Source organism: Penicillium samsonianum (assembly GCF_028829775.1).
Source record: "Penicillium samsonianum strain IBT 33392 chromosome Unknown utg000007l_segment0_segment0, whole genome shotgun sequence".
NCBI lineage: Eukaryota > Fungi > Ascomycota > Eurotiomycetes > Eurotiales > Aspergillaceae > Penicillium > Penicillium samsonianum.
This window is the reverse complement of record NW_026643265.1, coordinates 2,342,074-2,367,742: the sequence shown is the minus strand read 5'-3', so window position 1 is coordinate 2,367,742 and position 25,669 is coordinate 2,342,074. Positions and strand designations below refer to the sequence as shown.

Sequence of the window (25,669 nt, the reverse complement as noted above, 5' to 3'; positions counted from 1 at the left end):
CCTTTTTCATCTTTACAGCATGTCGATATAGCGTCGTTGTCGGCTCCCCTGCCCACCTTTTCATCTCTCTGCATGACTGTATACTATCAGCTGGCGCATTCCTTTTCCCTCCCATCTAGACTCGTATACGCCTATTGTCTTCATTTTGTCTGTTTTATCATCATTCGCTCCCCCCGGGTATTTCCTTCATTTGTCATGTCTTTTTCCTTGTCTCTCATACGGCTTGATGCAAACGGCCTCGTCTTTGATTTTGTGGTCTGGTCTGGTCTCTGGCGCATTCCAAAAGAGCGGGGGTTGAATTTATTCGGTTCATTGAGTTGTGTTGATCTGCTTGCTGGGTTCGCGCTTTGCTGAGAAAATTAATGAAGGGTGCACTGCAGTGTTGAGTTTCGCTGCGTCTTTTGAACAGCACTTTATTCTTCCAAGGAGCACACGAATTGATAGACCTTTCCGTTATATCGTTGAGGTTGCTACAGTTTATTCCAGTCCGAGTACATATTTAATAAACATGAGAGATTCTAATGCCTCATGCATTTCCTCCGAAGTATAAGATAGAGTATCTGTATCGGCACGTGATCGCCTGATAGTAAACAATCCCGCCGTCAAATAATGTGCAACAACCAAACCTCAAAGTCCAACCTGCACACCAATACCATATTTCCCACTCAAGCCAGTTTCCAAATCAAATCATACCCAAAATGCCACCCCCTCCAATCCATCGCCGCCAAGAATCAAACACCACCTACTCCCGCCCTTCAACTCTCCCAGGAAGCGGCAACTACAACACAACAGGAACCCACACATTCAACACAAACCCAAACACTACATATACCCCCAATTATAACTCCAACACCTCAACCCCGTCTATGTCCGCTGCCAAATCGCGGCAATATTCCCACCTCCATTCCCAGCTCGCACAGCTCAACGCCAACCTCGCCGACACAGAGAATCTACTCCGCATGACCGCCGTGCAGGCGGGGGACATACGTTTCCTAGGCGGGTATTCTGGGGCGCTGTTTATGGGGTCTGCGAAGATTCTGGGAGAGGAGGGGGTTAAGGGAAATGCGGACAAGGATAAGAAGGTCGATTCCGAAGAGGGGGGAATTAAGAGGGAGGAGAGTGATGAGGATTGAATTGATGAATTGTCAATGATTGAGTATTGATTTGATATGATATGGTGAGTCGGATTGATCATGATTGTGATGCGCTGCTTTACAATGGGCCATGGGTGATGGTTTCCATGACTTATGCTAACATATGTCCAATATCTAACAGCAGAGATATGACCTTCTTTCTCCTTTGTTCTCTCTATCCAACCGAGGTGCTATCTTACTCCACCACGAATTGTCCACCGAGAATGATCGCTGGCTCATCGATGTTATGGTGTTCATAACTATTTTCCAGTCATGTTAGCTGTGCTCCATATACTACGGCAGAAGAGGAATTTTTCTCTGCTTAAAGGCCGAGTCTTACCTGAGTGTGCCTATACCACCAGCCTCGAGAATCAGTGATGTCTCCGTCAACGGCTTCCCAGTCCAGCGCATGGCAAAGGCACGCAGAATATGGCCGTGTGCAACAACCAGGACATCGCCCTTGGGCTCATCTGGGTTCTCGAAGCAGGGACGCTGGTATTTGTTCTTGATCTCATCGATCAGCGCGTCGAGGCGGCGAATGACATCCTCGGGGGATCTGGCAGGAGGGGAATGGAAGTTAGCATGGGAAGACGACACCACAACAATGTTCAACGCGTAGCTTGGAAGCAAAGGCCTAGAACCAGCAGACAATCAAGAAAAGAACCACTTACTCTCCACCGGGACACCCATCGGTCCAAATATTCCACGGCGCCTCGCCCCTCTCAGCCCGCTGCTCGCGGATCTGCTTGCTCGTCAACCCCTCATAGTCCCCGTAATCCCACTCTCTAACCGCCTCCGTAACCTCAATCTCGGCCTCGGTCCGGATCGCCTCCTTGTGTTCGGGCTTCCCCTGTTCACTCCAAGGCATTCGCCCTTTACAGCCAAGCTCGAGGAGCTCTAGGGTACGCTGGGCGCGGGCGCGGGGCGAGACAAAGCTAGAGCGGCGTGTTAGTTGCTTTTGGAGTGGAATGATGATCAGCAGCGTAGACAGGTTATTTCTTACACATGAACAAGCTTCTTGGGAACAACTAGTCTGTCGTTTCCGACCAGGGCTTTGCCTGTTGCTTGAATGCGCTTCTCTCCATTGGCTGTCAATGGTAGATCGGTGAGACCGGTGTGTCGGCCATTAAGCGACCATTCTGTCTCGCCGTGGCGGATAATAAAGCATCGGGGAGCCATTGTATGTGATGATTTGAATTGAATATAGTGAGAAGAAAGAAAAAGGAGTGAAGATTGAGAGAATCCGGTTCAAGTACAGGTTCAGGGCTGGGTCTCTTTGCGTCATGGTGGACCCTGATAACAGGCTTATCACCTTTTTCTACTACGAAATTCCAAGGTTGTACGAAGTACATGTGCAGCAGTTGAGCTTCAACAATTTGGCTTTGCTTGTTAGTAAATTAAACATTAGACTATCTTTTGGTCTATCCCTCCCAGTCCGCTGAATAGTCCACCCCGAATAGGATATCAAGATATCACCGACAAGATACCTCAAAACTGTGGGCCGTCTTCTTCCGCGAGATAGGTTTGCACTTTGTAGTGGTTTCAGTCTTGATCTCTTCGATCATCGCATGTCGTGAACACTTCTTATCCCCGAACAGTTTCACCTTACAGCTTTGATCGATACCGACGTTGATGAAAGCCTCCGCACCTCCGTTCTCGAGGTTGGTGCGGCAGCCCGAGGACCCCTGTCCCGCGTAGCTGACTGTAGTGCCAACACAGTGCTTGTTGTGGAATAGGTCAAAGGTCCAGTTGTGCTTCTGGGCTTGGAGTTCTTCGGCAGGAGGACGTGAGGTAGGGTGGCCAGCTATGATTGCTGGGAGGAGCAGAGTTAGGGCAAGGAGGGGTTGTTGGATCAGCTTCATTTTGGCTTGGTGGGTAGTTTTTTTTTCAATAGAGTATGCGAATTGGGAGGAATTGGGTTGGTGAATTTATTTTTCTTTCTCTTCTATGAGGTTGAGGTGTTTATAATGCTGTTTTAGCATTGCGTAGTGATGACTGCCATTCTGGGTCTTACCGCGGGTTGACGCGCACATATCTGTACATCGCGGTTCCTTGACGATGGGAATACACTTGATGTACTTTTCAATTTGTCTTACTGGATTGATATTTTGCATGTAGGCTTTTAAGGTTCTTGTTTTGTCTCAATCAACTAGTCTTGGTACTCTGCAACTTGGCGATATGACGATGGTCCTCTATTGCTTGTTATAACCGACATCAAGGCTATGTTGATCAGGCTAGCAATTCTCACCTGACTACAGAGTATAAACCACTGAGGTCAGTTGCACTCTTTCTAGTCTCCAATGCAACGCTTCTATAGATGGAGTCTACCGCCTTTCTCTCCGCCTTGTTTATACTCTTTGCATCAAGTGGGAGGCCAAGTTGTCGATTATTCTGCCAGACAAATATCCATACCGTATTTGCAATCACCAACATGGAACGCCGACTCACATCTAGGAATGTGAGCCTGGACTGGGTTGAGCGAGATGGTCAAGATGGGGACAGTGTCTCAGCACATCTCATTCAAAACACATACGCCCGGCTGAAACTCCAGTATGCCGAAAGTTTGCGCCAGAATTGGGTTGAACAACTTGAATCACCCAACCAAGCTCTTGAGCAGCTGTCTCTCGCTGCATGCCTGATTGAACTGTGGAGGAGCATGTACGGCGCTATACCAGCAGCAGAACAAGAGCAATCATCGAAGAACACAGTGCCGTTCCCAGGGTTCGTGGACCTGGCTTGTGGAAATGGTATTCTCGTGTACATACTTCTCATGGAAGGATACAAGGGCTTAGGCTTTGACGCCTGCCGTCGAAAGTCCTGGGAGACATTTCCAACCGAGATACAGGAATGCTTGGAAGAGAGGATTTTCATCCCTCGGCCTTTCGTGGATGTACTGGACTTGCAAGAAATTGGAATGGAGATACACACCGGCGATTTCCCGGATAATACATTTATCATATCCGACCATGCAGATGAGCTCACCGTATGGACTCCTATAATGGCCGCCCTATCAAGTCCTTCGTCGCCATTGCCATTCTTTGTGGTTCCGTGCTGTTCTCGTTCACTTGCTGGTTCTTCATATCGCTATCCTCCGCCAAAGGAGGCTGGTCCAATACAGAAGAGTTCGAATGGCACTCATGCCGCAAGGAAAGTCGATGATGCCATCGAGCAGAATCTACAGCCTGCGTCTGGTGACTTGAGGGCACTTCGTGCAATCAAAATCGAAGAAAAGACCGAGAGCGGGTTTCTGAATTCAATGATTGGATCTCTCGCTGCAAAAACAATGAGTATTGCCGAGGAAATTGGGTTCGATGTTGAGAAGACATGGCTACGCACTCCGGGTGCGATTAACATGGCGTTGATTGGAGGTCGACAGCAGGTCACAAGGAAATGGCTAAAGAACTTGGGTTCTAGAGATTCTCGAGCAACACGAGACCATAGGGATGCCGTTTCGAGGAATATCATGGAAGTAGTTGAGCGTGAATGCTCCAAAGATGGTGGCATCCAGGTAGCTGCTAAGCTCTGGGTTGAACGGACGAAGAATCTGCACCAGGGACAGGGGACAGTACACCAGGCTAAATAAGATACCCAAATGAAAATAGTTATCTGTCAATGGCATACTAGAGGCCTGTTACTTACCTATTGCCCTTTCGTGATTCAAAGTAGCTGTTGGTAAACGCGCTAATATAGCAAAAAATGAGGCTATTCCTCCTGGCCATCAACTCAACATCCTGAAGGCAAGAACACAAATGGTATAAAATCCAGCAGCAACATCCTGAAGGTAGTGGTCCAAGTCCAGAATGGCCAAGGCTTTGATAACAAAAAACGACTGACTTGAGGGAACCTCAAAGCCAACGATGCCTTCTCGGTAGGGCTGCCTCGATCATTAGCGAGAAAAGAATAACTCCATATAGCCGTATGATGAGGAACCCCAAAGGAACCCCGGGGCTAGGCACATAGGTCTTGACAGGGTATGTTGTATGGAAATCTTAGTAGGTTGTCAAGGAAGATCAGCAACTACTTGGCTCCAATGAAACAGGGCAGACAGAGCTTTTCAAGGAAAACGACAACTAGAGACGAATGGTATTGGTATGTCATCATATATGCTCTAGATCTATTCACACCTAAACAAAATATAAAACATAGAGTGGGGGGAATAGAGAAAGGAGAGTGTTAATGTACAATAATGTTAGAGACCTCTTCAACTCCGTTGCTATTAGTTGAAGATCCAAATCAAAACGCCGAGGCTCCCGTTACAACGCAATCAACCCGTTAGACATACTTTAATCACTGTATCATGCATCAGGCTTAATATTACCTTCTGGGCAAACGGTCTCTTTTCCATGACTGTTGCCGTTTTCCGCACGAGCGTTGTTAGAGGCCGTAGCTGATGCCTGCTTAGCAGCCTGGGAATTGGCAGGTGTCGCTTTTAAGTTTCTCGATGCAGCCTGAGCCGCAGCCGCAGCCGCATTCTCTTTGAGACGTCTCAGGCGCTCAGATCTGCCTTCCCCTGGGAGACTGCCCCAGACCGGTTCGATTGAATCGGCACGCCAGTTATTGCGATTCCCACCGAGTGCGCTGCGCTTTGGGGAAAGGGGAGCAAAAGTGGACCCCCCCACGCCGGATTCACCCCACATACGGACCCGTTGAAGCTTGCGCAGTTTGAAGAGACCGTAGACACAGACGAGGCCAGTCAGACCAAAGCAGACCACGGAGACTCCTCCAAAACCGAAGTCTGATTCTTCAATGAAATTCTTCAAGTTCATGCCGTAGAGAGCAGAGAATAATGTTCCTGTTGCAAGGCCGAGTGTTCCAATGCTGAATTTGAGATCCATGAGCATGAGCGAGTTGCGGTTGGCGTCGAGAATAGCCTTGACTCTGAGTTGTGTTAGAGGTGCTTTCCACATATAATGAACAATCAAACTTACACTTCTTCCGTATTGCGAATATTCGTCACCAAATTGCCACTGGCCTGAACAATCTCATCGCACACTTTGTGGTATGACTCCAGAAGCATTTCCACTTCTTGATGGTCATCCTCTTCTCGCTCTTTCCCGACCGATCTCTCAGATAAGTACATTGCTGCCAAATCGTCATCGGCCTCCAGCAGATCATCAATAGCATCTCGTACCAGGCGAGCTTTCTGCTCAAATGTACCCAGCTTCTTGGAGTAGATCAAGAGGTGGCGGAGCTTATCTCGGTCGATGTCCTCCTCGAGTGCACGAAGAACGCGCACGACGGGATCTCTGACACCATTAAACTCCTCCTCCAGGCCACTTGTGACACTAATGAGAACGGCTTCCAGCGCGCGAAACTCGTACGGCAGCGATTGACTAGGCTGAGAGGCACCCTGGGATTGTCTTTGGCGGAGCTTTCCTTCTAGATCGTAGATGAACAGCGATTGCATGTATGAGTCTGTTGATCCGTAGGCGTCGAACACGAGTACCCGGTCCGCTTTGATGAGAACTCGCAGATGCAAGAGATTGATGAGAATTGCCCTAGGTCGCACCAGGATATGAGGGAGAGTCGAGGAATCAATCTTGCGTAGATCTCGAGGAAGAAGGCCATACTATAACGTGATTCACCGGTTAGCAAATGTTGGACTCTCAAACTGGAGTCCTCTTTACCAACCTTGGCAATCAGCTCCTGCTTCCGGAACTCTCCGTTCACGAGTGTGACATCTCCATTGATATCGAACTCCGTGCATCGAATTCGCAGCTCATTTGACGCTTTGGCTGATAGGCTGCGGCCAATATTGAACATGCCCTCCGTCCCTTCATCCATAAGCCCAGGGGAAGCCGGGCCTTGATTCTTGTAGTCGGAAGCTTTATTCCGCTTAAGATCAAAAAGACGTCGGAGAAAGGGTCGACTTTTGGTTGACGCATGACGCGAGAATTTCAGCTGCGTAGGCACCAATGGCGGTGACACTGTTGCTCTAGTGGGGTTCGGTTTTCCATATTGATTGTTGCACAGTGTTGTATCAAGTGTTGCGGGGCTATGGGGAGCATCGAGACGCGCCCAGCTTGAGAGTTTCGGGGATGGTCCTGTCGAGAAGCCTTTATCGCGGCTGGCAAGACGTTTCGGATAAGCGCATGCTGATGGTGCGGCTGAGAACCCAGACTGTGATCGTAGGAAGCGCAATAAAGAGGCAGAAGGCGCAGACAGCCTCGGAGACAGCATGTCTCTGAATTATCGGCCGAGCTGTATCACAAGTTCTCCCGATCAGATCAGTTACGCTTTTTTTTCGGTTGTCCGGAACAATGTTGACCCGAGAAAATCGGTACTATACAATTGTTGTAGAACTATAAAATAACCGCTTGCTGTTTCTCCAATGTCTTGTACTCCGAGATTTTGAATATTGATTCTACCTAGCTACTGACTGATATCAACTGCTTAAGTTAAAGCACTTCCTTCTCGGCCCAGTGCCCAGTCAACCAGGTCATCACCCTTGTCCTTCTCCATAACCTCCCCTTTGCATTGAATCACCCAGATCAAGTGTGCCTCAATCAACTCATAGTTGTTGAACCACTGGTCATCCCAGGGGTTGTGTTCCAAATGACTTCGATTTTCGGAGTCTAAGTTCTCCCACACAGTAACCCACTCACGAAAGCCCAGCCTCAACGTCAAGATATCGGCGAGGCCAATTTTGAGATAATCGTGATCTTTCTGAACCTTTGCAACAACAAGCTGAATGCCCAAAATGACATTTCTAACATCAATGATGTCGCTTACCTGCTCAAGCCGCCGGAATCGCCTTACCAGTCTCTCCCAGCCACCCAAAAGCAGATATCCAAGCTCTCGTCGCTCGCTATCCAAGCAGCAGTCCAACCATTTCACAAGTACTGCACCAAGATTTTCACGCCCTTGATCTTTAGCAAAACAATGGTTACATGACAAACCATCAATAAAATTTCCGGTGATCTCGGTTTCGTCCCAGTTTTTGAACTCCGAGGCAGAGTCGGTGGTAGGTGTCCAATGATTGAAAGAGGCACCAAGACGAAACGCACGCGTTTCCTGCCAGCGCAAGCATTCCGGGCATCGTACCATGTACATAGTCCAGAGAGAATCAAAAACGTCGTTGCGATACACACGTTGAACAGGGGCATCCGCGGCCGGTTTCACACTTCTCATTATGGCGGAAACACCTGGGAAACATCGGTCCAAGGCACTGGCAAATGGCAGACGACGGCTCGGCACTATGGGTACCTTGTCTGTGCCTCGTTGCACAGTAGTTGAGAGCTCACTGCGCCGGAATCGACACTCGTTGCACTTGCGCAAGTGCCGCTTGAAACCGCAACGCTCTCCTTCAATGAGGCGTGCTTCATGGTCTAGGAGAACCTGCTCTTCCTCTTCTGTGATACTGCAGTATTCGTCCAGACTAAAGCCTTGGAATGTGATCATCCCGCTGTCCTGAAAGCTGGCTAATCTTGCGCCCCTATTACGTACAGGATGGTTTGGTCTCAATGTGTTGCACTTAGATGCGAGACCATACCGACGCCGGATTTTCTGGTCCTCATCCCTAGAGTTCGATTGTTGTTTGTGTAGATGGTATGGTTTGCGGGGTTTCCCGTCTCTTGTTGGCTCCCAGCTCGTGTAAACACTCGCTGCCGGAGATCCTGGCAATGGCTTGCGGTACTGCAGTCGTAAGATATAATGGTTGTCGAAGGCTGTATGTGGAAGCATCTGGAGACAGATACTACAGGCCCAGCGCATAGCATACCATTCTTTTGACGTGAAGTCAGGGTCGAGGTGGTTGTCCTTGGATCGAAAGATGGGCGTGACTCCTCCGACTTCTTCTCGGCATTCAAGTTCAAGCAACCTTTCTAGTAAATGGGTTCGTTGTGGCTGAACCACTGTGCGGAATTTGGAGTTGGTTTGGCTGATGGATATGAGGCCAATAGGGTCCAAGACACGGAAGATAGAGTACAGAATTTCAACCGGCAAAGACCCAAGAGATGGAGGATCAAGCTTCATCTCGGATTAAAATCGGTATTTTTGAGGCAAAACTCGAACTGGCGAATATGATACAGGGAGGAGAGAGACAAGAGGTGGACCAGTGTTTACTTTGCATGCAGTCTTGGAGATAATAGTAAAAGTTATGGCAGTTCCGGGCTTGTTATTGGTGGTGGGGCTAAACCCCACATAGCCATAAGCATGTGCATGTACAACATAGGCCCCCGTCGGCATTGGACTAAGAAAGGAGAACAAAAAAGAAACATCGACTTCCTCATACTGAGACTATCTCTCGCATCCACTGAATCTACCATTGAAAGATATATACAAAGTGCATTGCCCCTCTTTTGTTAACACTTGAAGCCAAACTTTTAGGCAAAACGTTGGACCAAGAAACAGAATGCTCAATGCTCGCAAGAATGCGAAAAAGTCATTGGTATCTTGAAATACTTGAACAATCCCACCGAAAACTAAGTGCTCACCAATCGTCGTCGTTGTCTTTCTCGTCATCTACCAACATAGTTAGCATACAGATCCGCATTTACGTGTTGGGATTGACATACCACTTCCGCTGACTCTCTGTTTTCGCTTGTTGAGAGCATCTTGCAATGCGCCGGCCAAACCACCTTGCGGGGCGCCTCCTGCATTGGGACTTGTAGCTGAAGACTCGTTAGCACCACCGGGTACCAAGGCTTTACTTCGATCTTTCTTCTCCGTATCCTTGACCTTGCGCAAGCCTCCGCCTCCGTGGCCACCAGAAGCTCGGATGGACGCCAGCAGATCGGCTTGCCCACCGGCGGGCTTTGGCAATGGTGGTCCAGCACCACCGGGGGGTGGGGGCGGAGGAGGAGCACCACCTCCAGGAGCCCCAGGCGGTGGAGGTGGCGGCGGTGGTCCACCCGGTGCCCCCGAAACAGGCGCCGGGGGAGGGGGAGGAATTGAGGGGCCACCACGACCTGGAGGCGGAGGGGGCGGGGGGCACCGGGTGCTGCAGAGCCAGGCGGCGGAGGCGGTGGTGGAGGAACGCTAGGTGAATACGTAGGTACCGAGGGCGGGGCGGGGGGAGGCGATATTGGTCCTCTTGGTGGAGGAGGAGGAGCTGCTGCAGGAGAAGACGGTGCAGCTGGCACGGGTCGAGGCGCTGGTGGGGGTGGAAGTGGGGGTGAAATGGGGCCTCTGGCGGGTGGAGGAGGAGGTCCAGTTGTAGTGCTCATGGGCGGCACTTTGGGGGGCAGTTGGGGTGGTGCTGCTGGGCTCGCTGTGCGAGGCGGCGGAGGTGGAGGGCCACCTGGTGCAGGGCTACGGCTGGGTGGTGCCGGTGGCGCAGACACTTTGCGATCTCCAGAGAAAGGCGGTGGTACTCCAAATCGAGATTGACTCGATTGACTGTATTGACTATCGTCCATCGGTGTCTTTGGTGGTCGCGGGGGCGCCGGAGGCCCAACATTGACGTTCGAAGTTGCGCGTGGACGCCGCGGAGGTACGGGGCCAGCGGGCTCAGCGAATTTTCCTGCGTCTGCAAATGGAGGCGGCGCATTGAATCTTCGCGCGGGCGGAGATGGCTCACGAGGGGGGAGGGAAACCGATTCTTCTGGTGCTTCAGAACGTGTTTTCCGTGACGGAGGCGGCGGCGGCGGTCCCCGTCTGCTTGTCGAGCTGGAACCCGTGTCTTGAGGACTGATCGAGGTTATTTTCGGAGCTGGAGGTGCAGAAGGTGGCGGTGGAGGAGCAGTCTTTGGCATATTATGATCCTCAGCAGGAGCAGACTCGGCCGCCGCCGCCTGCTTCTGGTCAATCCAAGCTTTGATGAATTCGGAATTCTCCGCAATTTGGTCTTCGGTAATTCCCATCCCCTTAAGCTCATCCAGCAGTCCTTTCCAAGAGGGATCACTCGTATCAAATGGTAAATCTGGCTTAGCTGGTGGCGCGCTTTGGGGCAGCGTCGGAGGTGGAGGAGCAACCTGTATTGAAGGCGCAGGTGCTGTCGGCGGTGGTGCACTTGGAGCTGGGTTCGAACGATGCAACAAGCTGCCAAACAAAGACCGTCCTACTTTCCCATTGGTGACGGGAGAAGGCCCTTGGCCTCGAGTAGATGCGAACGGGGTTTTGGTGGTCTCTTTGCTTGCATGTTTCTCGCGCTCATGCACCTTCTTGATAAACGTCTTGGCCTCCTTCTCGTCGACAAAGGACAGGCCGGCGGGACAGGCTTCGAGCTCGAATGTATGAAAGAAGGTTCGGTCCTGGTTGTAAGCGAATTTGTCATAGATCTCTTGATCCCAGATCACGCCCCTGCCAGCGGGCTGCATAAAACACGCATTGTCAGCACTTCCAACCTTATTTTCAACACCAGTATGGACCGCGTACCGAGACATCGACTATTTTAAGCCAAAAAGTCCTTCCCACAAGATCATTGCACAGGACAACAGCCCCTTGAATTCCGGTATAAGTCCATTTTTGTCCATCCGGGTAGGCAACGTAGAGTCGCGCGACAGCTACGGCGAGGATCTTGTTGGCGGGTTTGGGGACATTCCGCTTAACAGTTTCCTTGTCAGCGTCGCTGAGGATGGAGGGCATGGTGAATCGAGGTGGTCCCCCACTAAATCAAGGGGGAAAAGGCGATAGTTCGAAGGGTTGTTACGTGAATAGAGCACACATTGCAGCCGGGCGGGTATCTTCGAATGATGGAATAGCGCCCTCAACACACCGACTGATACGGTAGTAGCGGAAGGTACAGGGTTTGTGATCGATTGATTAGATTCGGAGGCCGAGATGTTAGTGAGGAGCCGACCGGCGGTTGCCTTGAGAGTTGGTGAGGATGAACCAGAGGTGAGGTGTAGGCGGGGCGCAATACACCGGAATGACCTAGGCCTACCGCAGCACCGCCATACCGGCACGTGGTACTTTTCTTGTACTATTTAGTGTGGCTAAGGTCACTACATACGTATTGTACATATGTAGGATTCTTTCCATTTGATATTTTGATATTTCATGTCTGAAATCAAACATTTTGAAGATACAAATTGATAGAATATTGTTGACGTGCTCTTCATGAGCGATGAGGATTGCGGGATGCGGTCTAGCGTGCCCATTTAATGAATGTGTTCTATATCATACTTGAAGATGAGCTCACTTCGTTTCTAGGTGAGTACAACAGTTGTATGCAGTGTGTGACCATCCATGGATGGCTTACTAGAAATAGGATGCATAAAGGTGTCGAAAAGACCTCGGGAGTATTCTTTTGATTAGTACATGCCCCCCTAATTGTGCTCCTTGCACCCCCCGGTGTACCCACTAAACATACATGTAACCAACAAATTATAACTAACTAACTAGTTAGATACAATTTCGATCTTGTTTCTTATAGAAGTGAACGTGTTTAGGCAACTTCTATCATGCTATCATGCTATTTGTTGCAATCCGACCACCGACGTCATCCCGCTTAAGATCTATAAAATCGACATCCAACCAGCCTTCAACGCCTGTTTCTTCAACTCACCATCAACAAATTATCAGATATATTTGACCTACCCACCAGTGGACAAGAGCTAGTACTAGCTAGTGACAACTCAACAAGAAACTCTTCTATATCTACAATATGCCGGTCATCCCAGAGTCGTCGGACTTCCCATCTGCGCCCCAAAAGGGAGGCAATGAGGCCGAGAAGAAACCAGGGCAACAACCCCAGAAAGCGACTGCAGCGGACTTCTTGTCGAAGGGACCTCAGATTCCAGACAGTAAGTTGACTGGAGGATCTATACAGGCCCGCGACTGACACTTTGTAGATATGCCTCCCAAGGCTTCGAAAGAGGAGCTGGAGGCACGCGCGAAGGAACTGAACAAGTCATCCAACTGAGAGACCATTGATCAACAATCTTCATTTATCTGTACATAATTCAATACCAGTTTCTGCCATTCGAGGCAACTTGCCTTGTCGAGTGTATCTATAGCGGGTTATGACCCAAACTAGGTCCAGCATCAACATACAGAGAGTATCTGCTTGAGAATTATAAAACAAATTAGACAAAAAAACTAGAACAAGTATACCTTTTGAAATCCAGCTCCTTTTCTTCGAAGGCTGCGTATACTTCCACCCCAAGGACCTCGCCAACCTTGGAAGGTTCATCAATTCATTACGTCATACATCATCACACACGTGATCGCGCGATATCACGTTGACCGGACCCCTCACTCCTCAACGGGTTAGGAAGTGCTCCCAATGCCTCCAGAACGGTCAAATGTGCCGGTGAAGCTGTCTCTGCCACTGGTAAGTACCCTACCAACCCGGCGCAGGCTTACCGCTAACCTCCATTAAGCAATACCAGCAGGAGCTCTTCACCGAACTACGCGCCGAAGATGAGCTAGTCATCCTTGCACGAGGCCTGGGGCTTCTACACCTAATATCAAATCTCCTCCATTTTTATGATGCAGCGGGAAACAATCTGGTCCTGGTGGTGGGTGCAGATGAACGCGAGAATGAATGGATCGGAGAGGGTATGTCGATTGGTTTACATCCCAGGTCGAACGCTGGTGTTGGAAGCTGATGGACCCTGAAACCAGCATTGGCGGAGCATTACGCTACCAGCAAGTCCCCTCTTGCTAGGGGGTTAAAAGTGATCAATACCGAGAAAGCTACGGTGCCGATGCGGTGGGTTTCTCGGTTCTGCCATGTCGATTGCGGTGCGGTGTATTGACAAATTTCCAGAGAGAGAATATATGGCGAAGGGGGTATTCTGAGTGTGACATCCAGAATATTGGTTGTGGACTTATTATCGAGTATGTATATCTAGTATAATGGCTCAAGACACTCGCTGATCTTTCTAGAACTTCTTGATCCCGAGAAAGTCACTGGGATGGTCATTTTGCATGCTGATAAGGTTTTGGCGACGTCCCTCGAAGCATTTATTGTCCGGGTCTACCGGCAATCGAACAAGCGTGGCTTCTTGAAAGCATTCTCAGACTCTCCGGAGCCATTTACTACGGGGTTTGCCCCGTTGGCTAATATGCTGCGGAACCTTTTCCTACGCAAGGCATCACTGTGGCCTAGATTCCATGTTTCGGTTGCTGAGTCCCTAGAAGGAAATCGCAAGGCAGAAGTGATCGAGTTGGAAGTTCCCATGAGCGACAAAATGAGGGAAATTCAGAACGCTGTTCTGGAATGTGTAGAGATCAGTATCACTGAGCTCAGGAAAAGTAATACCGGGCTGGATATGGAAGAGTGGACGCTAGACAGTGCTTTGCACAGGAATTTTGATATGATTATCAGACGTCAACTAGACCCAATCTGGCATCGTGTGAGCTTCAGGACAAGACAGATCGTCGCCGACCTGACAAACCTACGAGCAGTCCTTCAGTGTGTCTTTCACGTGTCTTTCAATTTCTCTATACTAACAGCTCTGTAGTGCTTTACTCAGCTACGATGCGGTATCTTTTGTCAAGTACCTCGATACTATCGTGTCTGCGCATGCTCCGCCTCCCGGCTCCAACAGACATAATTACTCTCCGTGGCTTTTCCTCGATGCTGCCCATGTTCTTTTCCAAACAGCCAAATCACGAGTCTACGAAGGCAAATTGAACAACGAACTGACCCGCCTTTCATCTTCGACTACATTTTCTTCTGAGTTGAACCCAGCTCTAGAAGAACTCCCAAAGTGGAGTGTCCTATCAGAGATCCTTGCAGAAATCGAACACGATGCTTACCTCCATCCTGCGAGAATGGATCAATCAAACAGCACCATATTGATTATGTGTAGTGATCAACGTGTATGCCGCCAGCTTCGCGAGTACATTAGCACTATGCATGCCAAAATTGCTCAAGGGTCCGAATCCAAAGAAGATGATGATACGAGCGAGGACAAGCCTTCTGCGGAGCTTATGATGCGGCGTCGGCTGCGAGACTACCTCAATTGGAAGAGGTCTCTCTCAAATGTCAACAAAAATTTGTCCCAGTCAGGAGAGGACGACAGGTCTGGGAAACCTTCTGAATCACCAGCGGCCCAGAGTGCGCATCAAGGACGGCCTCCCCCAAACAAACGTCGTCGAGTACGCGGCGGCGGTGCAGTCACCTCGGCTGCAGGTCGTGTGCCAAATAGCAGTGTCCAAACCGAAGTCGAATTACCCGGTCAGGTCGTCAGCTTGCTAAGTGAGATTGAGCCCACTGAGGTGGAAGAAACGCAGAAAGAGGAGGTTATTGTCGATGAACTTGAGGATATGGAAGATTTCTACGAACTGTATGATATGAACGATCTAGTCATGATACACCCTTACGATGGTGACATGGATGAGCATATACTCGAGGAAGTGCGTCCGCGATACATTATCATGTACGAACCTGATCCCGCATTCATTCGAAGGGTTGAGGTATATCGCAGTTCCCATTCAGGGCGAAGCGTGAAGGTCTACTTCATGTATTATGGTGGCTCTGTCGAGGAACAGCGGTATCTGAGTGCTGTCCGACGAGAGAAAGACTCGTTCACAAAGCTAATCAAAGAGAAAGGGGTAAGCTATGCAGCTACACACTTCGAATTACTAGCTAACGTGATTTTCAGAACATGGCAGTCACCTTGACGCATGACAAAAAGGCTGAAGACCCCCAGGAGCAATTCCTCCGGACAGTCAACACTCGTATTGCTGGAGGAGGACGATTGGCCGCTACAGCATCCCCTCCTCGGGTTGTAGTTGATGTGCGGGAATTCCGAAGTGCGCTACCATCGCTGTTACATGGAAACAACATGATCGTGATTCCCTGCCAGCTCACCGTGGGTGACTACATTCTCACTCCAGACATTTGTGTCGAAAGGAAATCGATCCGTGATCTCATAAGCTCTCTCAAGAACGGTCGCCTCTACAACCAGGCCGAGACGATGCTCCAGTATTACAAGAGCCCGTTACTATTGATCGAGTTTGATCAAAACAAATCTTTCACTTTTGATGCATTCGCCTCCGTTCCAACAGGGCCCACGTTTATGACAGACTACGGTTTCTCATCTTCCGGCACTGCAACCAGCACTAGCAGCAGCTCGCTTGCCAATCCGTCTAATCCAAAGTCCGCTCAGCATCTAGTTGTGCTCCTCACTCTCGCCTTTCCACGCCTAAAGATCGTCTGGTCTTCATCCCCTTACCAGACAGCTGAGATTTTTGCAGAGCTCAAAAAGAACGCCCAGGAGCCAGATCCACTTCGCGCGGTTCAGCTCGGCCTTGATATTGATATATCTAATTCGTCTGGCTCTGCCGACCTCATGGCTGCCGCTGGGATTGAGCACCGTACCTTCAATCTTCTTCCACAAGACATGCTGCGAGCTGTTCCGGGTGTTACACCCCAAGCTCTTGAGCGGCTGATCATCGAAACGGACAATATTAGTGATATCGCCAACATGGATGTCGAGCAGCTGGATCCACTGGTTGGCAAAGAAGCTGCACGTAAGATCGTTGCTTTCTTCCAGAAAAGCGTATTCGATTAATGGAGGATTTGGCCCGAAGTCCCCTGTGTATTCTTAATCAAACCATGACTTCGATGCAAATTAAATAAGTTCACAAAAAAGCTGCACATGTGTGTGTATGTACGTCAACAAATGCAGTAATGTGTCACAAATACAACTACATCATCCCATCACATCTTCATATTTTGCCCAAATCAGCCAGAAAAAAACAAGTAAAAGCAGAAAAAACAACTGAGACATCCGAGTACTGGACTCTGAATGAACAATTTTAACCTGGTCTACTCCGTACCCCATAAGACATCTTTCCGTCTTGGCGACGATCGTGCAGATCCGCTAAAAACAGAACAGCCCCCAGCCAACAGCCGAAGCAAGGACCCCTGAGAAAGAGTGGAGATGTCAATGGGTCCCTTTGAGGTCAGAAATATTATGGAAGACTCCTGACGTCTTCAACCTATCACCATGCATCTCAAGACTGTGTTGACTCCGGTCGCTTTGGCGGCTGTTGTCGGTGCTACCAGGAGTATACGTGATGTCGAGCCGTGTGCTCAGGTGAGCAAGTTGGTGGAAGACGCCAATCAAGACCAGAGTACGTCATGGGCTCGAAATCATCAAAATCATCACTTAGTTGATAACTAACGGTCGCAGCAAACGCCATTGTGCCTCATGATCTAGCACATCAATGTCTGCTATCTATGCCCTTTGACTCGGACCGCGCCGTTGATTTCCTGATTCAAGTTCGCAAGATCCTCGAGTTCCAGTCGACTATCGATATTTTAAAGGGTGAGTGATATCAATTCGAAGGAGAACCCTTTAACCCGGCTAACTTACATCGCTAGATCCCCCATCGGGATATACCATGCCCTCCACGGATATCATGGGGAAAATCGATACAATCATGAGCAAGGCCAAGAACAACAGCTATACCAGCCAATTTGAGATGGACTTAGAAATTAACCACCTTATCAAAACGGCCCATGATGGTCACTTAGCCTTCCAGCTATGCTCGCAGTCGATCTTCACGTATCAAATCGATATGCCTCTAGTGTCAATCTCAACAGATGGGCTCGCACTTCCCCAAGTGTACGCTTTAGGTATGTTCGGCTCGATATCTGTATCAAAACTTCGAACTAACATGCCAGGTGATGCAAAACTGCACAAGGTCGACCCAGAAGCCGTCTCGCCTCTGGTGTCTATCAACGGCACTGACGTGGCTACGTACCTTGAATCATATGCCAGTAATCAGAACCTCCAGGATCGCGATGCACAGTAGGTGCCCTTCTGCAGCTACAGTATTGGACTACACTAACTGTCGCAGGTACAATCGAGTATTCCCCGCACCAGCCCGCAGTGTCACAAACACTCCTACTAGTGTGGATGGAATCTGGGCTTCCATTGGAGACTGGACTGATGGCGCTCAGCTGTCCCTCAAGTTTGGCAATGGCACTGAAAAGACTATTCAGAAAACAGCCACACCGAGCGAAAAGTTCTTTTCTTATAAGAACGGCACGCACCTCTACGACATAGAGTGTCTTCCTCGAGACTTGTCTACAGCTTCGAGCAGCCCATCTGGCGCCGAGACAGCCTCCTCCGAGATAGCGGGATTTCCCAGCACTACGTGGCGCAACTCAGCTAATTCGATTGCTGGATATTACTCTAAATTGTCAGAGCTGAAGGACACAGCAATCATATTTCTGCCCACGTTCTCATCCAGCGCATCAGAGGTCGCCAAGATTGCGGTTGACTTCTTGCAAAACAGCACCGAATCTGGAAAGAAGAACGTCTTGATTGACCTCTCATCCAACCCCGGTGGATACATGTCTATTGGCATCGACCTGTCCCGTATCTTCTTCCCTAATGCTGCCCCATACACAGCGACGCGGTTCCGAGCACACGATGCAGCCAAGTATCTCACAAAAGCTTACTCGCGCGACAACAGCACGGACACGAGCAATGTCTTCGCGTATCGGCAGATGGTTCGGCCTGACCAGAGAACCGACTTCAGCTCGTGGGAAGACCTCTATGGGCCGCACGAAATTCTGGGGAGCTCTGCTTCTAGCTTACTAGCCAACTTCAACTACACCTCCACCTCTTCAAAAAGCTTCCCCATCAACGGTTACGGGCCAGTTCCGTTGAACCCAAGCAAAGCACCCTTCTCGGCGGATAACATCGCTATTGTAAGTGATCGTTTGCCACACAAGAATGCAAAAAAAAGAGAAAACAAACTAACTCAAACTCCAATGACAGATCACAGACGGCGACTGTGTCTCAACTTGCGCGTTCTTCGTCAAGCTGATGAAACGCCAAGGCGTCCGCACAATCACGTTCGGCGGCCGTCCACAAAAGGCACCCATGCAGGGCGTCGGCGGCGTCAAGGGCGGCCAGTCACTCGGAGTCAACTATATCAACGGATACATCGAGCAAGCGAATGGGCTGATTAGAGACTCGGCCAACAGTGGATCGCCACTGCTGACATCTGCCGAGTGGAAGGCATTCAATGAGTCCAGCCCGAGCACGACGGCGTCGCTCCAGTGGAGTGGCAACCTGAATCTGCGAAATGAGTATGACCCAGAGGATGGTCAGACACCGCTGCAGTTTGTTTATGAGGCTGCTGAATGTCGGCTGTTCTATACGCTGGATAACTATGTGGAGCGGGAGACCGTTTGGCAGGCTGCGGCGAAGGCTATGTTTGGGAGTGGGCAGTGTGTAGAGGGGTCGACGAAGGGGAAGGGTAGTTTGAATTCTTGATCTGATGACATTCCAGCAGAAAGACATACATAGAATACATAGAAATTGTACCAAACAACATCTAAGATATACCTGACCTGTACATAACATGGGCTGGAATTGCCCAGGTGGCTGGAGTTTAGTTATGATAATTCATTTGATCTGTCTGGTTACTTCTTTGAATTGGTCTACAAAAGAAAGTATCTGTTCTAAAAATAATATTTTCAATTCTCGTGGCCCATTTCATGACTCTATCATAAAAGAACAGAAAGAAAAGCAATTTGAGGCTGAGCAGAGTGAACACACCGCATGCAACGCAATGCAGGAAAACAAGCACACAGATTCATGATGTGTGCGTAGTAATCATTTTAGTCTCTGTCATGATCCCAAGATATTTGCAAAAAGGACGAAAATGGTATCGAGGATCGATCCACCTTGGAAAATCCAAAATCGCCAATGGACAAACACCGAGGGTCCTCTGTTCGATGGCTTCAAGCCCGGAAAAGTTGTCGCAGTAGCGCCAGGGTGGAGGGATGTCCCTATCCTCATGCAAGCCGAGGTGAGGAGCAGCGTCGTAGGCTGTTGAGGTGATTGATGCTCTTGGTCCGTTCGAACGAATGTACAGAGGGAATCGGATGTCGAAAGTGCCTCGCGTGGCAAAAAGTCAAAGGCAGTTTCGGAGCAGATGAGCGACGGCACTGTGCCAACGGTGGCGAGTAAAAGGAGAAGGATTTGGCGAACATGGAGAATACCGAGGGGGGATGTATCCGGGGTATTCTTGCAGGGCAGAGCATCGAACTCTGGGGGTAGCAGGGGGATGAGCTTAGAGCTCGTCGACATCGATCTCCTTCTCGTCCTCGCTTTCGCGGTCCTCGTCGAACTCGACGTTGTCGTCCAAGCCTTCACCACCGTAGGTATCGGTCTCGTTGATCTTGGCGTGCTCGGGCAGCTCGCCGTAGGCCTTCAGAGAACGGGCCTCGTCGGCGGTGTACTTCATGATAACATCACCTTTCTCGTCCTGGTAGTCACGGAGCGAGAGGAGAATGATATCACCCTGGTTGATCCAGACCTTCTTGCGGAGCTTGCCACGAATGTGGGCGAGACGCTTCTCGCCGTCGAAGCAGAGTGCCTCTAGACGACCGTTGCCCAGCATCTTCACGACCTGAGCGTACTCCTGGCCCTCCTCCTTGAAGACGAGTTCACGCTTCTCGTTGTCGTTCTCGTTCTTGCCGCGACGACGGTTCTTACCGCCCTATATTTGATTGTCAGAATGTGTCACATCAAGTTATATCGGTGTTTTCAAAGAAAAAAAGGCTTCCACGAGTCCAAAAAGTCACCAAATCGAGGGTAGGTGGCTACCCTGAAGTGGGAGACGGTGGATGTGGCGAGGAAATTATCAACAGGAGGGGCTGGATATTATGCGCGCTTACCTTTCCCTTATTCTTGGGCATAGCGGTTTTGTGTGACCTTCACCTGGGTCAAGTCTCTCTGGGGTAGATTTTTTCCTTAGATCAACGAAGATCTGAAGAGGCCTAATCGAAGTTGATTAGGGAAGTGAGAGTTGAAGAAAGAAGGAGGTGGGGGGTCTGCGCACTTGTATTCAAATCTTTTTTATTATGTAATCAGGCACTGGCTGCCCAGTGGCGTCACAGCGATTTCGCCCCCGCTTACAGCAGAGTTTTTGCCTTGATGCCTGGTTTCGGGGTAAATTTGACCGCCTGGTTTTGATTGGCAGAAAAAGATGAGGCGAGAAACAATGTCAAGCGTGGAAGTCTGCAAGGGCATTTCTGAGGAATTCTCTGAGTTCTTGCTACATGTGCTGTCAGATCTGCTAAGAGTCTGAGTATTCATTTAAATTACAGCTGTTTTGCCCTCCGTCCGGCCATCCTGACAAACAAGCCCAAGACTGCTTTATCCACGCAATCTCCGAAGATTCGGCGCCTCCCGAGTACATTCACAATACATTTGTGATACTTTTCTTGGCGACTCGATGATATCTCTCTGAACCTGTATTCTGAACCTCCAATTGTCCCTCCGAAGTGTCCATAAGCCCTCGCTGGCTCTGTTTAATGAACGTTGTGGTGTTCAATCCGACATGATATCAATGTGCTACGACTCTCCTTATATTTCACAGTCCAAACCAGCATACCCCTACGGCCACTGATAGACCTCTTTTATCATGGCGACGAAATTTGTCACATCTACGAATAGCTTGGTGCTTCGGTATTGGCCCAAATGCAACACCCCTCCTGTTGCCGCACGCTACCTGAATTCCCCTACCCATCCGATCCGGCCCAAAATTGTTGATCTCTGCGGGCATCGTGAAAGAAACACATTATGGTGGCGGGTTTCGGTGTCACAACTCCAGCAAAGCAAGCGGGTGGTTCGCTCCTGGTGCGCGCGCAGAGTGCGAATGGCTGTCGAGCAGGCTTTGAGGCAGCAAGGATTGGATAAGCTGGGGAAACCGCTCGTTTCCGAGTCTCCTTTGCGGAAGAAAAAATTGTCAGGAACCATGGACATTTATATTAAGCCGACGTGTGTGGCACAGGACTTCGACGGGGTCCAGAAGGATGCACATCATTTAATATCCTTGCTTCTGGATCATGAATCACCACGGAAATGACCTATTGTCGATGGGCCACTCAAACTGTGAAGCCCAGGCAAGTTGGGGACATCGTGCGAACCCATGGGATTCAATGTATATTACCATAACTTCTTGTATCATACTAGCAGTCGACTGTTGGACTGTTGCTGTACATCATCTGGGCGATATTGCGATTTTTTTGGCGTTTGGGGAAATTAGTTTGCATCTGAGATTCAAATAATCTCAACTCGTGTTCATTACTTCATTACATTCATTATACCCTCTAATTTGAATAATTCTTCATTGTTGGCTCGGAGGTACAGAAGTAAATATAGAAGCGCGAGTATCTTAGCTTCCCGTATCTCGCTAAATGCCGATCTGGCGGAATCAACGACCCGAGGGTCTAGGCTAAAGACTCACTTGACAACCACCACCACTTATCTTAAACTTCCTCTTCCAATCTCGCCATGTTGGTTTCCTTGACAGTTGGCAAGGTAGACGCGGGTGTCGCGGTGCTCCTCACCCAAGACAATCGACTCGTAAGCTCAAACCCCTGGTGGCCTACTCCCTACTCCCAAGGCATCAACGACTTGCAATTATGCGAAACATCAATAGCAAACAAACACACCTTACTGACAAATTTCCGCGCAGATTGAATTCCCCTCAGTCCTCCTTCCGAACAACATTAGCTCAGGCAGCATTGTTGATATCACCGTTTCGCGCAATCATGCCGCGGAAGCAGCGAGCGCATCTGCCTTCCAATCCCTCCAGAAGCGAATTCTAAATACCTACGGTGTCAAGGCCCCGTCGCCACCGATTCTGCGCCTGCGAAATGCAACCCAGACCTCGCTCGTTCTCGAGTGGGACCCAATCGACCTAGCCACTGCATCCCTGAAATCGCTCTCCCTCTACCGCAATGGCTCCAAGGCCGGCTCCATACCCCGCCCGCTCGAGACACGCAGCACAAAAATCAGCGGTCTGGCCATTCACTCCGAATACTCCTTCCATCTGGTCCTGCGGACCACCGCTGGCACCTACCAGTCGGAGAAGCTGACGTGTCGCACACACAAGATGACCGACCTGTCCGGTATCACTGTCACAACGGGCGTCCTCGATCCGCAGCAGAAGGAGGCTCTCGGTGCTGCATTGGACCGCATTGGAGGCAAGATGATCGACTCGGTCCGTATCGACACCACTCACTTCGTCTGCACGGAAGGACGGGGCGCGCAGTGGGAGAAGGCTGTGGAGATGAACATTCCTGTCGTGGTGCCGGAGTGGGTGGATGCTTGCGAGACAGAGGGGACCATTGCCGGTGTGCGTGGCTACTATCTCAACGCAGACCCCAAGGCCCGTCAACTCGGCGTCATCCACGGCTCGTCCCACCAGCGTACTACTTCTACTCTTTCGACTGCCACAAGTGCCAACCAGGGAAGACTCAGCACTCAGCCCCAACGAAGCCCTGCGCCAGAGCAGGTGCCCGAGGAGCCTCCTCTGACTCCATTCCCTGGGGGTGAGATGAGTGGCCAACCCCAGGCGCAGTCGCAGACACAAGAGGTTGAATCACAAGATGGGGAAGACGACCTCCCGCCTCCTCCGCCCCCACCCAAAGATGAAGCCGAAGATACAAATGAGCCTGTTCAGAATGGTGAGGCAGAAGCGGCACCTGCTCCAGAGGCCGAAAACGAGGACCCTGAAGCCGAAGCTGCAGAGGAGAACAATGAAGAGACGGAGAAAGAGCAAACCCTTCCACAGAACAGGCCCGATGATGAGTCTGAGTCAACAAATCTCGGAGGCGCAAAGGGCAAAGGCAAAGAGGGTGAGGGCGACTTCAACGAAGTGCCTCTCTGAATGGCCCTCTGATCATCTATTCTGCTCTATCCTTGCTTCGCGGTCAATCTCTTGACCTCCCTACCCTGTTTCTGTCCCCCTTGTCGACCAGCGTCTACGACTTTATCCAGTACAGTTTTACCTTGTTGTGGTTAGTGGCGTGTTTCTTCACTTAAGCGGACAAACCATAGGATTCTTACGAACGTGCTCCGACTGTGATTCCTCATTTTTCTTTCTCATGTTCCGTTTTTTTGCTGTTATATGTACAGTACGCAATTTTTCTAATGCAGCCTTGCTCATTGACTTGAATGATCCGGTTTACCTGTATAGAAGATTGGAGAGCAAATGATTATATTGTAGGTAAGAACACCAAAACTGCACGTGTGGCTATGGTTCTGTAAATTGGAATTCTATCATGAAACGTCGTAAATCAGATGGGCCCGCCAGATGCAAAGTCAGTAGTCTACCAAAAAAAAACCCCAGCCCCTTTTGAGCGACTAAAATGCATATCGAGGCTGCCTAAACAAAATGAAAATTCAAAACAAATCCAGTTCGGACTCGTTTCTAATTCAGTTCTCGTTGCGAATAACATCGTCAATCGCCTGTGCGACGTAGGCGACGTTCTTCTGGCTCACTGTGCACAATGTCAGCTCGTGTTTATGAGTATCCGGGATTGGGGGTCCTTACAGCCGCTGATAGATGCTCGGCCTGACTTAAGCAGGTAAATGTGGTATTTGTCCTTCAAGGCGTAGACTTGCTTGGGGGAAAGACCGGTGTAGGAGAACATGCCGTTCTAAGAAAAGAATCAGTACAAGGTATGTTACACGTATAGTAGAAGATAGCTTACCTGCTGGATGATGTGCTCCCAAGTGCCGGGGGTCCGCAGACGGACCAGCTCACTGTACAGAGCCTTACGCATGGTCTTGATGCGAGAGCTCATGACCTGCAAGTCCTGGTGCCAGTCGGCAGTAAGCTCGTCGCTAGTAAGAACCTTCTTGACAATGCTGCAGCCAACACGCGGGCCCATGGAGAACTCGCCGCGGATCAGGTGGCATAGGTTGTTCACAACGATGTCGCGTATGGTGGTGGAGGCGCGGTTGGTACAGTAGTGGAACGCACCAACGCGCTGGCCGTACAGGCCGAAGTTCTTGGAGAAGCTCTGTGCCACACACATCTCCATGTCCGGCTTGTTGTTGAAGAAGTAGCGGACGGCCCAAGCGTCCTCCTCAACGGAGCCCGAGGCAAAGCCCTGGTAGGCCGAGTCGAAGAAGGGGAAGAGCTTCTTGCGCTCGCAGAGGTCAGCGATGGCAACCCACTGCTCCTTGTTGGGATCCAGGCCGGTGGGGTTGTGCGCGCAAGCGTGCAGCAGCACAACATCGCCCTCCTGTGCCTCGGACTCAAGGGAGGACATCATGCCCTCGAAGTCGAAGGACCTGGTTGCGGCATGGTAGTACGGGTATGTCTTGCGGGGCACACCGGCCAGCTCCCAGATGGTCTGGTGGTTGGCCCAGGATGGGTTGGACAGCCAGACGGTGGCGGGCTTCATGTGGTGGGCAAGGAACAGAGCGCCGAGATGGTTGGCACCGGTGCCGGCGACGGTCTGCACTGAGCCAATGCGCGCCTTAGCCCCTTCTTCGCCCTGCTTGCCCTCGAATCCGAACATCAGATCCCGCGCAATTCCTAGGAAAGGCACATCGCCTTCGATCGCAGTGTATTCGTGGCGGAAGAGGTCATCATCTACCACCAGCTCCTTCTCGGCCTTTTGCACGACGGGAAGGGGCCATGGCTTTCCATCGTCTGTCCGGTAGACACCCACGCCCAAGCTAACCTTCTGCGGGTGGGGATCGACTGCGTAGGCCCCGTTCAGGGCGAAGATCTCGTCCGGAGGAACCGGGGAGACGTTAAGACGGGTGTCGATTTTGCTCATTGTGATGTATACACGCTGCAATTGGGATTCCTGGTATCACTTTTAGGCAAGATGTTGCGAGGCCGCGGCGAGTATAAGTAAGTAA

The 25,669-nt window shown here is 50.2% G+C and overlaps 14 protein-coding genes across 14 annotated transcripts; 7 read left to right on the top strand and 7 right to left on the bottom strand.

Moving 5' to 3' along the window:
* Window positions 1-698: 698 nt before the first annotated feature.
* On the top strand, window positions 699-1,133 carry N7471_011766 (DASH complex subunit HSK3 family protein; the record flags this gene model as incomplete). The annotated part of the gene is made up of 1 exon (XM_057284485.1): window positions 699-1,133. One exon carries the CDS (start codon window positions 699-701, stop codon window positions 1,131-1,133), a length of 435 nt encoding a protein of 144 aa, XP_057130751.1.
* A 196-nt stretch (window positions 1,134-1,329) lies between these two features.
* N7471_011765 (histidine phosphatase family protein) lies at window positions 1,330-2,312 on the bottom strand (the record flags this gene model as incomplete). Its single annotated transcript, XM_057284484.1, has 4 exons — window positions 1,330-1,393; window positions 1,474-1,689; window positions 1,805-2,068; window positions 2,137-2,312. The coding sequence occupies 4 exons, from the start codon at window positions 2,310-2,312 to the stop codon at window positions 1,330-1,332; spliced, it is 720 nt and encodes a 239-aa protein (XP_057130750.1).
* A 293-nt stretch (window positions 2,313-2,605) lies between these two features.
* N7471_011764 (uncharacterized protein) lies at window positions 2,606-2,995 on the bottom strand (the record flags this gene model as incomplete). The annotated part of the gene is made up of 1 exon (XM_057284483.1): window positions 2,606-2,995. The coding sequence occupies one exon, from the start codon at window positions 2,993-2,995 to the stop codon at window positions 2,606-2,608; it is 390 nt and encodes a 129-aa protein (XP_057130749.1).
* A 569-nt stretch (window positions 2,996-3,564) lies between these two features.
* On the top strand, window positions 3,565-4,716 carry trm44 (tRNA (uracil) methyltransferase; the record flags this gene model as incomplete). The annotated part of the gene is made up of 1 exon (XM_057284482.1): window positions 3,565-4,716. The coding sequence occupies one exon, from the start codon at window positions 3,565-3,567 to the stop codon at window positions 4,714-4,716; it is 1,152 nt and encodes a 383-aa protein (XP_057130748.1).
* Window positions 4,717-5,428: 712 nt separating this feature from the next.
* On the bottom strand, window positions 5,429-7,313 carry N7471_011762 (CorA family magnesium transporter; the record flags this gene model as incomplete). Its single annotated transcript, XM_057284481.1, has 3 exons — window positions 5,429-6,011; window positions 6,062-6,702; window positions 6,765-7,313. The coding sequence occupies 3 exons, from the start codon at window positions 7,311-7,313 to the stop codon at window positions 5,429-5,431; spliced, it is 1,773 nt and encodes a 590-aa protein (XP_057130747.1).
* A 213-nt stretch (window positions 7,314-7,526) lies between these two features.
* On the bottom strand, window positions 7,527-9,107 carry N7471_011761 (F-box protein; the record flags this gene model as incomplete). The annotated part of the gene is made up of 1 exon (XM_057284480.1): window positions 7,527-9,107. One exon carries the CDS (start codon window positions 9,105-9,107, stop codon window positions 7,527-7,529), a length of 1,581 nt encoding a protein of 526 aa, XP_057130746.1.
* A 457-nt stretch (window positions 9,108-9,564) lies between these two features.
* On the bottom strand, window positions 9,565-11,660 carry N7471_011760 (WASP family protein; the record flags this gene model as incomplete). Its single annotated transcript, XM_057284479.1, has 4 exons — window positions 9,565-9,596; window positions 9,650-9,887; window positions 9,941-11,386; window positions 11,451-11,660. 4 exons carry the CDS (start codon window positions 11,658-11,660, stop codon window positions 9,565-9,567), a joined length of 1,926 nt encoding a protein of 641 aa, XP_057130745.1.
* Window positions 11,661-12,681: 1,021 nt separating this feature from the next.
* Window positions 12,682-12,939, top strand: N7471_011759 (uncharacterized protein; the record flags this gene model as incomplete). Its single annotated transcript, XM_057284478.1, has 2 exons — window positions 12,682-12,820; window positions 12,869-12,939. 2 exons carry the CDS (start codon window positions 12,682-12,684, stop codon window positions 12,937-12,939), a joined length of 210 nt encoding a protein of 69 aa, XP_057130744.1.
* A 352-nt stretch (window positions 12,940-13,291) lies between these two features.
* On the top strand, window positions 13,292-16,680 carry N7471_011758 (ssDNA endodeoxyribonuclease RAD1). The gene is made up of 7 exons (XM_057284477.1): window positions 13,292-13,350; window positions 13,400-13,577; window positions 13,644-13,731; window positions 13,789-13,859; window positions 13,908-14,436; window positions 14,486-15,581; window positions 15,632-16,680. The coding sequence occupies exons 1-7, from the start codon at window positions 13,303-13,305 to the stop codon at window positions 16,541-16,543; spliced, it is 2,922 nt and encodes a 973-aa protein (XP_057130743.1). The 5' UTR covers window positions 13,292-13,302; the 3' UTR covers window positions 16,544-16,680.
* Window positions 16,681-16,981: 301 nt separating this feature from the next.
* On the top strand, window positions 16,982-19,267 carry N7471_011757 (uncharacterized protein; the record flags this gene model as incomplete). The annotated part of the gene is made up of 6 exons (XM_057284476.1): window positions 16,982-17,108; window positions 17,168-17,302; window positions 17,359-17,613; window positions 17,662-17,788; window positions 17,838-18,696; window positions 18,767-19,267. 6 exons carry the CDS (start codon window positions 16,982-16,984, stop codon window positions 19,265-19,267), a joined length of 2,004 nt encoding a protein of 667 aa, XP_057130742.1.
* Window positions 19,268-20,069: 802 nt separating this feature from the next.
* On the bottom strand, window positions 20,070-20,697 carry N7471_011756 (translation initiation complex factor eIF1A; the record flags this gene model as incomplete). The annotated part of the gene is made up of 2 exons (XM_057284475.1): window positions 20,070-20,498; window positions 20,677-20,697. The coding sequence occupies 2 exons, from the start codon at window positions 20,695-20,697 to the stop codon at window positions 20,070-20,072; spliced, it is 450 nt and encodes a 149-aa protein (XP_057130741.1).
* A 728-nt stretch (window positions 20,698-21,425) lies between these two features.
* On the top strand, window positions 21,426-21,869 carry N7471_011755 (uncharacterized protein; the record flags this gene model as incomplete). Its single annotated transcript, XM_057284474.1, has 1 exon — window positions 21,426-21,869. The coding sequence occupies one exon, from the start codon at window positions 21,426-21,428 to the stop codon at window positions 21,867-21,869; it is 444 nt and encodes a 147-aa protein (XP_057130740.1).
* A 397-nt stretch (window positions 21,870-22,266) lies between these two features.
* N7471_011754 (putative chitin biosynthesis protein (Chs5)) lies at window positions 22,267-23,967 on the top strand. Its single transcript, XM_057284473.1, has 2 exons — window positions 22,267-22,369; window positions 22,482-23,967. Exons 1-2 carry the CDS (start codon window positions 22,298-22,300, stop codon window positions 23,676-23,678), a joined length of 1,269 nt encoding a protein of 422 aa, XP_057130739.1. The 5' UTR covers window positions 22,267-22,297; the 3' UTR covers window positions 23,679-23,967.
* Window positions 23,968-24,104: 137 nt separating this feature from the next.
* N7471_011753 (putative aspartate transaminase) lies at window positions 24,105-25,666 on the bottom strand. The gene is made up of 3 exons (XM_057284472.1): window positions 24,505-25,666; window positions 24,345-24,450; window positions 24,105-24,291 (listed from the first exon to the last, which is right to left on the bottom strand). The coding sequence occupies exons 1-3, from the start codon at window positions 25,582-25,584 to the stop codon at window positions 24,227-24,229; spliced, it is 1,251 nt and encodes a 416-aa protein (XP_057130738.1). The 5' UTR covers window positions 25,585-25,666; the 3' UTR covers window positions 24,105-24,226.
* Between the last annotated feature and the right edge of the window lie 3 nt (window positions 25,667-25,669).

Excerpts from the sequence above, each read along its gene's own strand:
- N7471_011753 (XM_057284472.1), bottom strand. The coding sequence starts at position 25,584 with ATGAGCAAAATCGACACCCGTCTTAACGTCTCCCCGGTTCCTCCGGAC. Across the intron at positions 24,451-24,504 it reads GGGAGCACATCATCCAGCAG|AACGGCATGTTCTCCTACAC; the intron begins GTAAGCTATCTT and ends TTCTTTTCTTAG. Across the intron at positions 24,292-24,344 it reads CCGAGCATCTATCAGCGGCT|TGAGCCAGAAGAACGTCGCC; the intron begins GTAAGGACCCCC and ends CATTGTGCACAG.
- N7471_011758 (XM_057284477.1), top strand. The coding sequence starts at position 13,303 with ATGCCTCCAGAACGGTCAAATGTGCCGGTGAAGCTGTCTCTGCCACTG. Across the intron at positions 13,351-13,399 it reads TGAAGCTGTCTCTGCCACTG|CAATACCAGCAGGAGCTCTT; the intron begins GTAAGTACCCTA and ends ACCTCCATTAAG. Across the intron at positions 13,860-13,907 it reads GGTTGTGGACTTATTATCGA|AACTTCTTGATCCCGAGAAA; the intron begins GTATGTATATCT and ends TGATCTTTCTAG.
- N7471_011754 (XM_057284473.1), top strand. The coding sequence starts at position 22,298 with ATGTTGGTTTCCTTGACAGTTGGCAAGGTAGACGCGGGTGTCGCGGTG. Across the intron at positions 22,370-22,481 it reads TCACCCAAGACAATCGACTC|ATTGAATTCCCCTCAGTCCT; the intron begins GTAAGCTCAAAC and ends ATTTCCGCGCAG.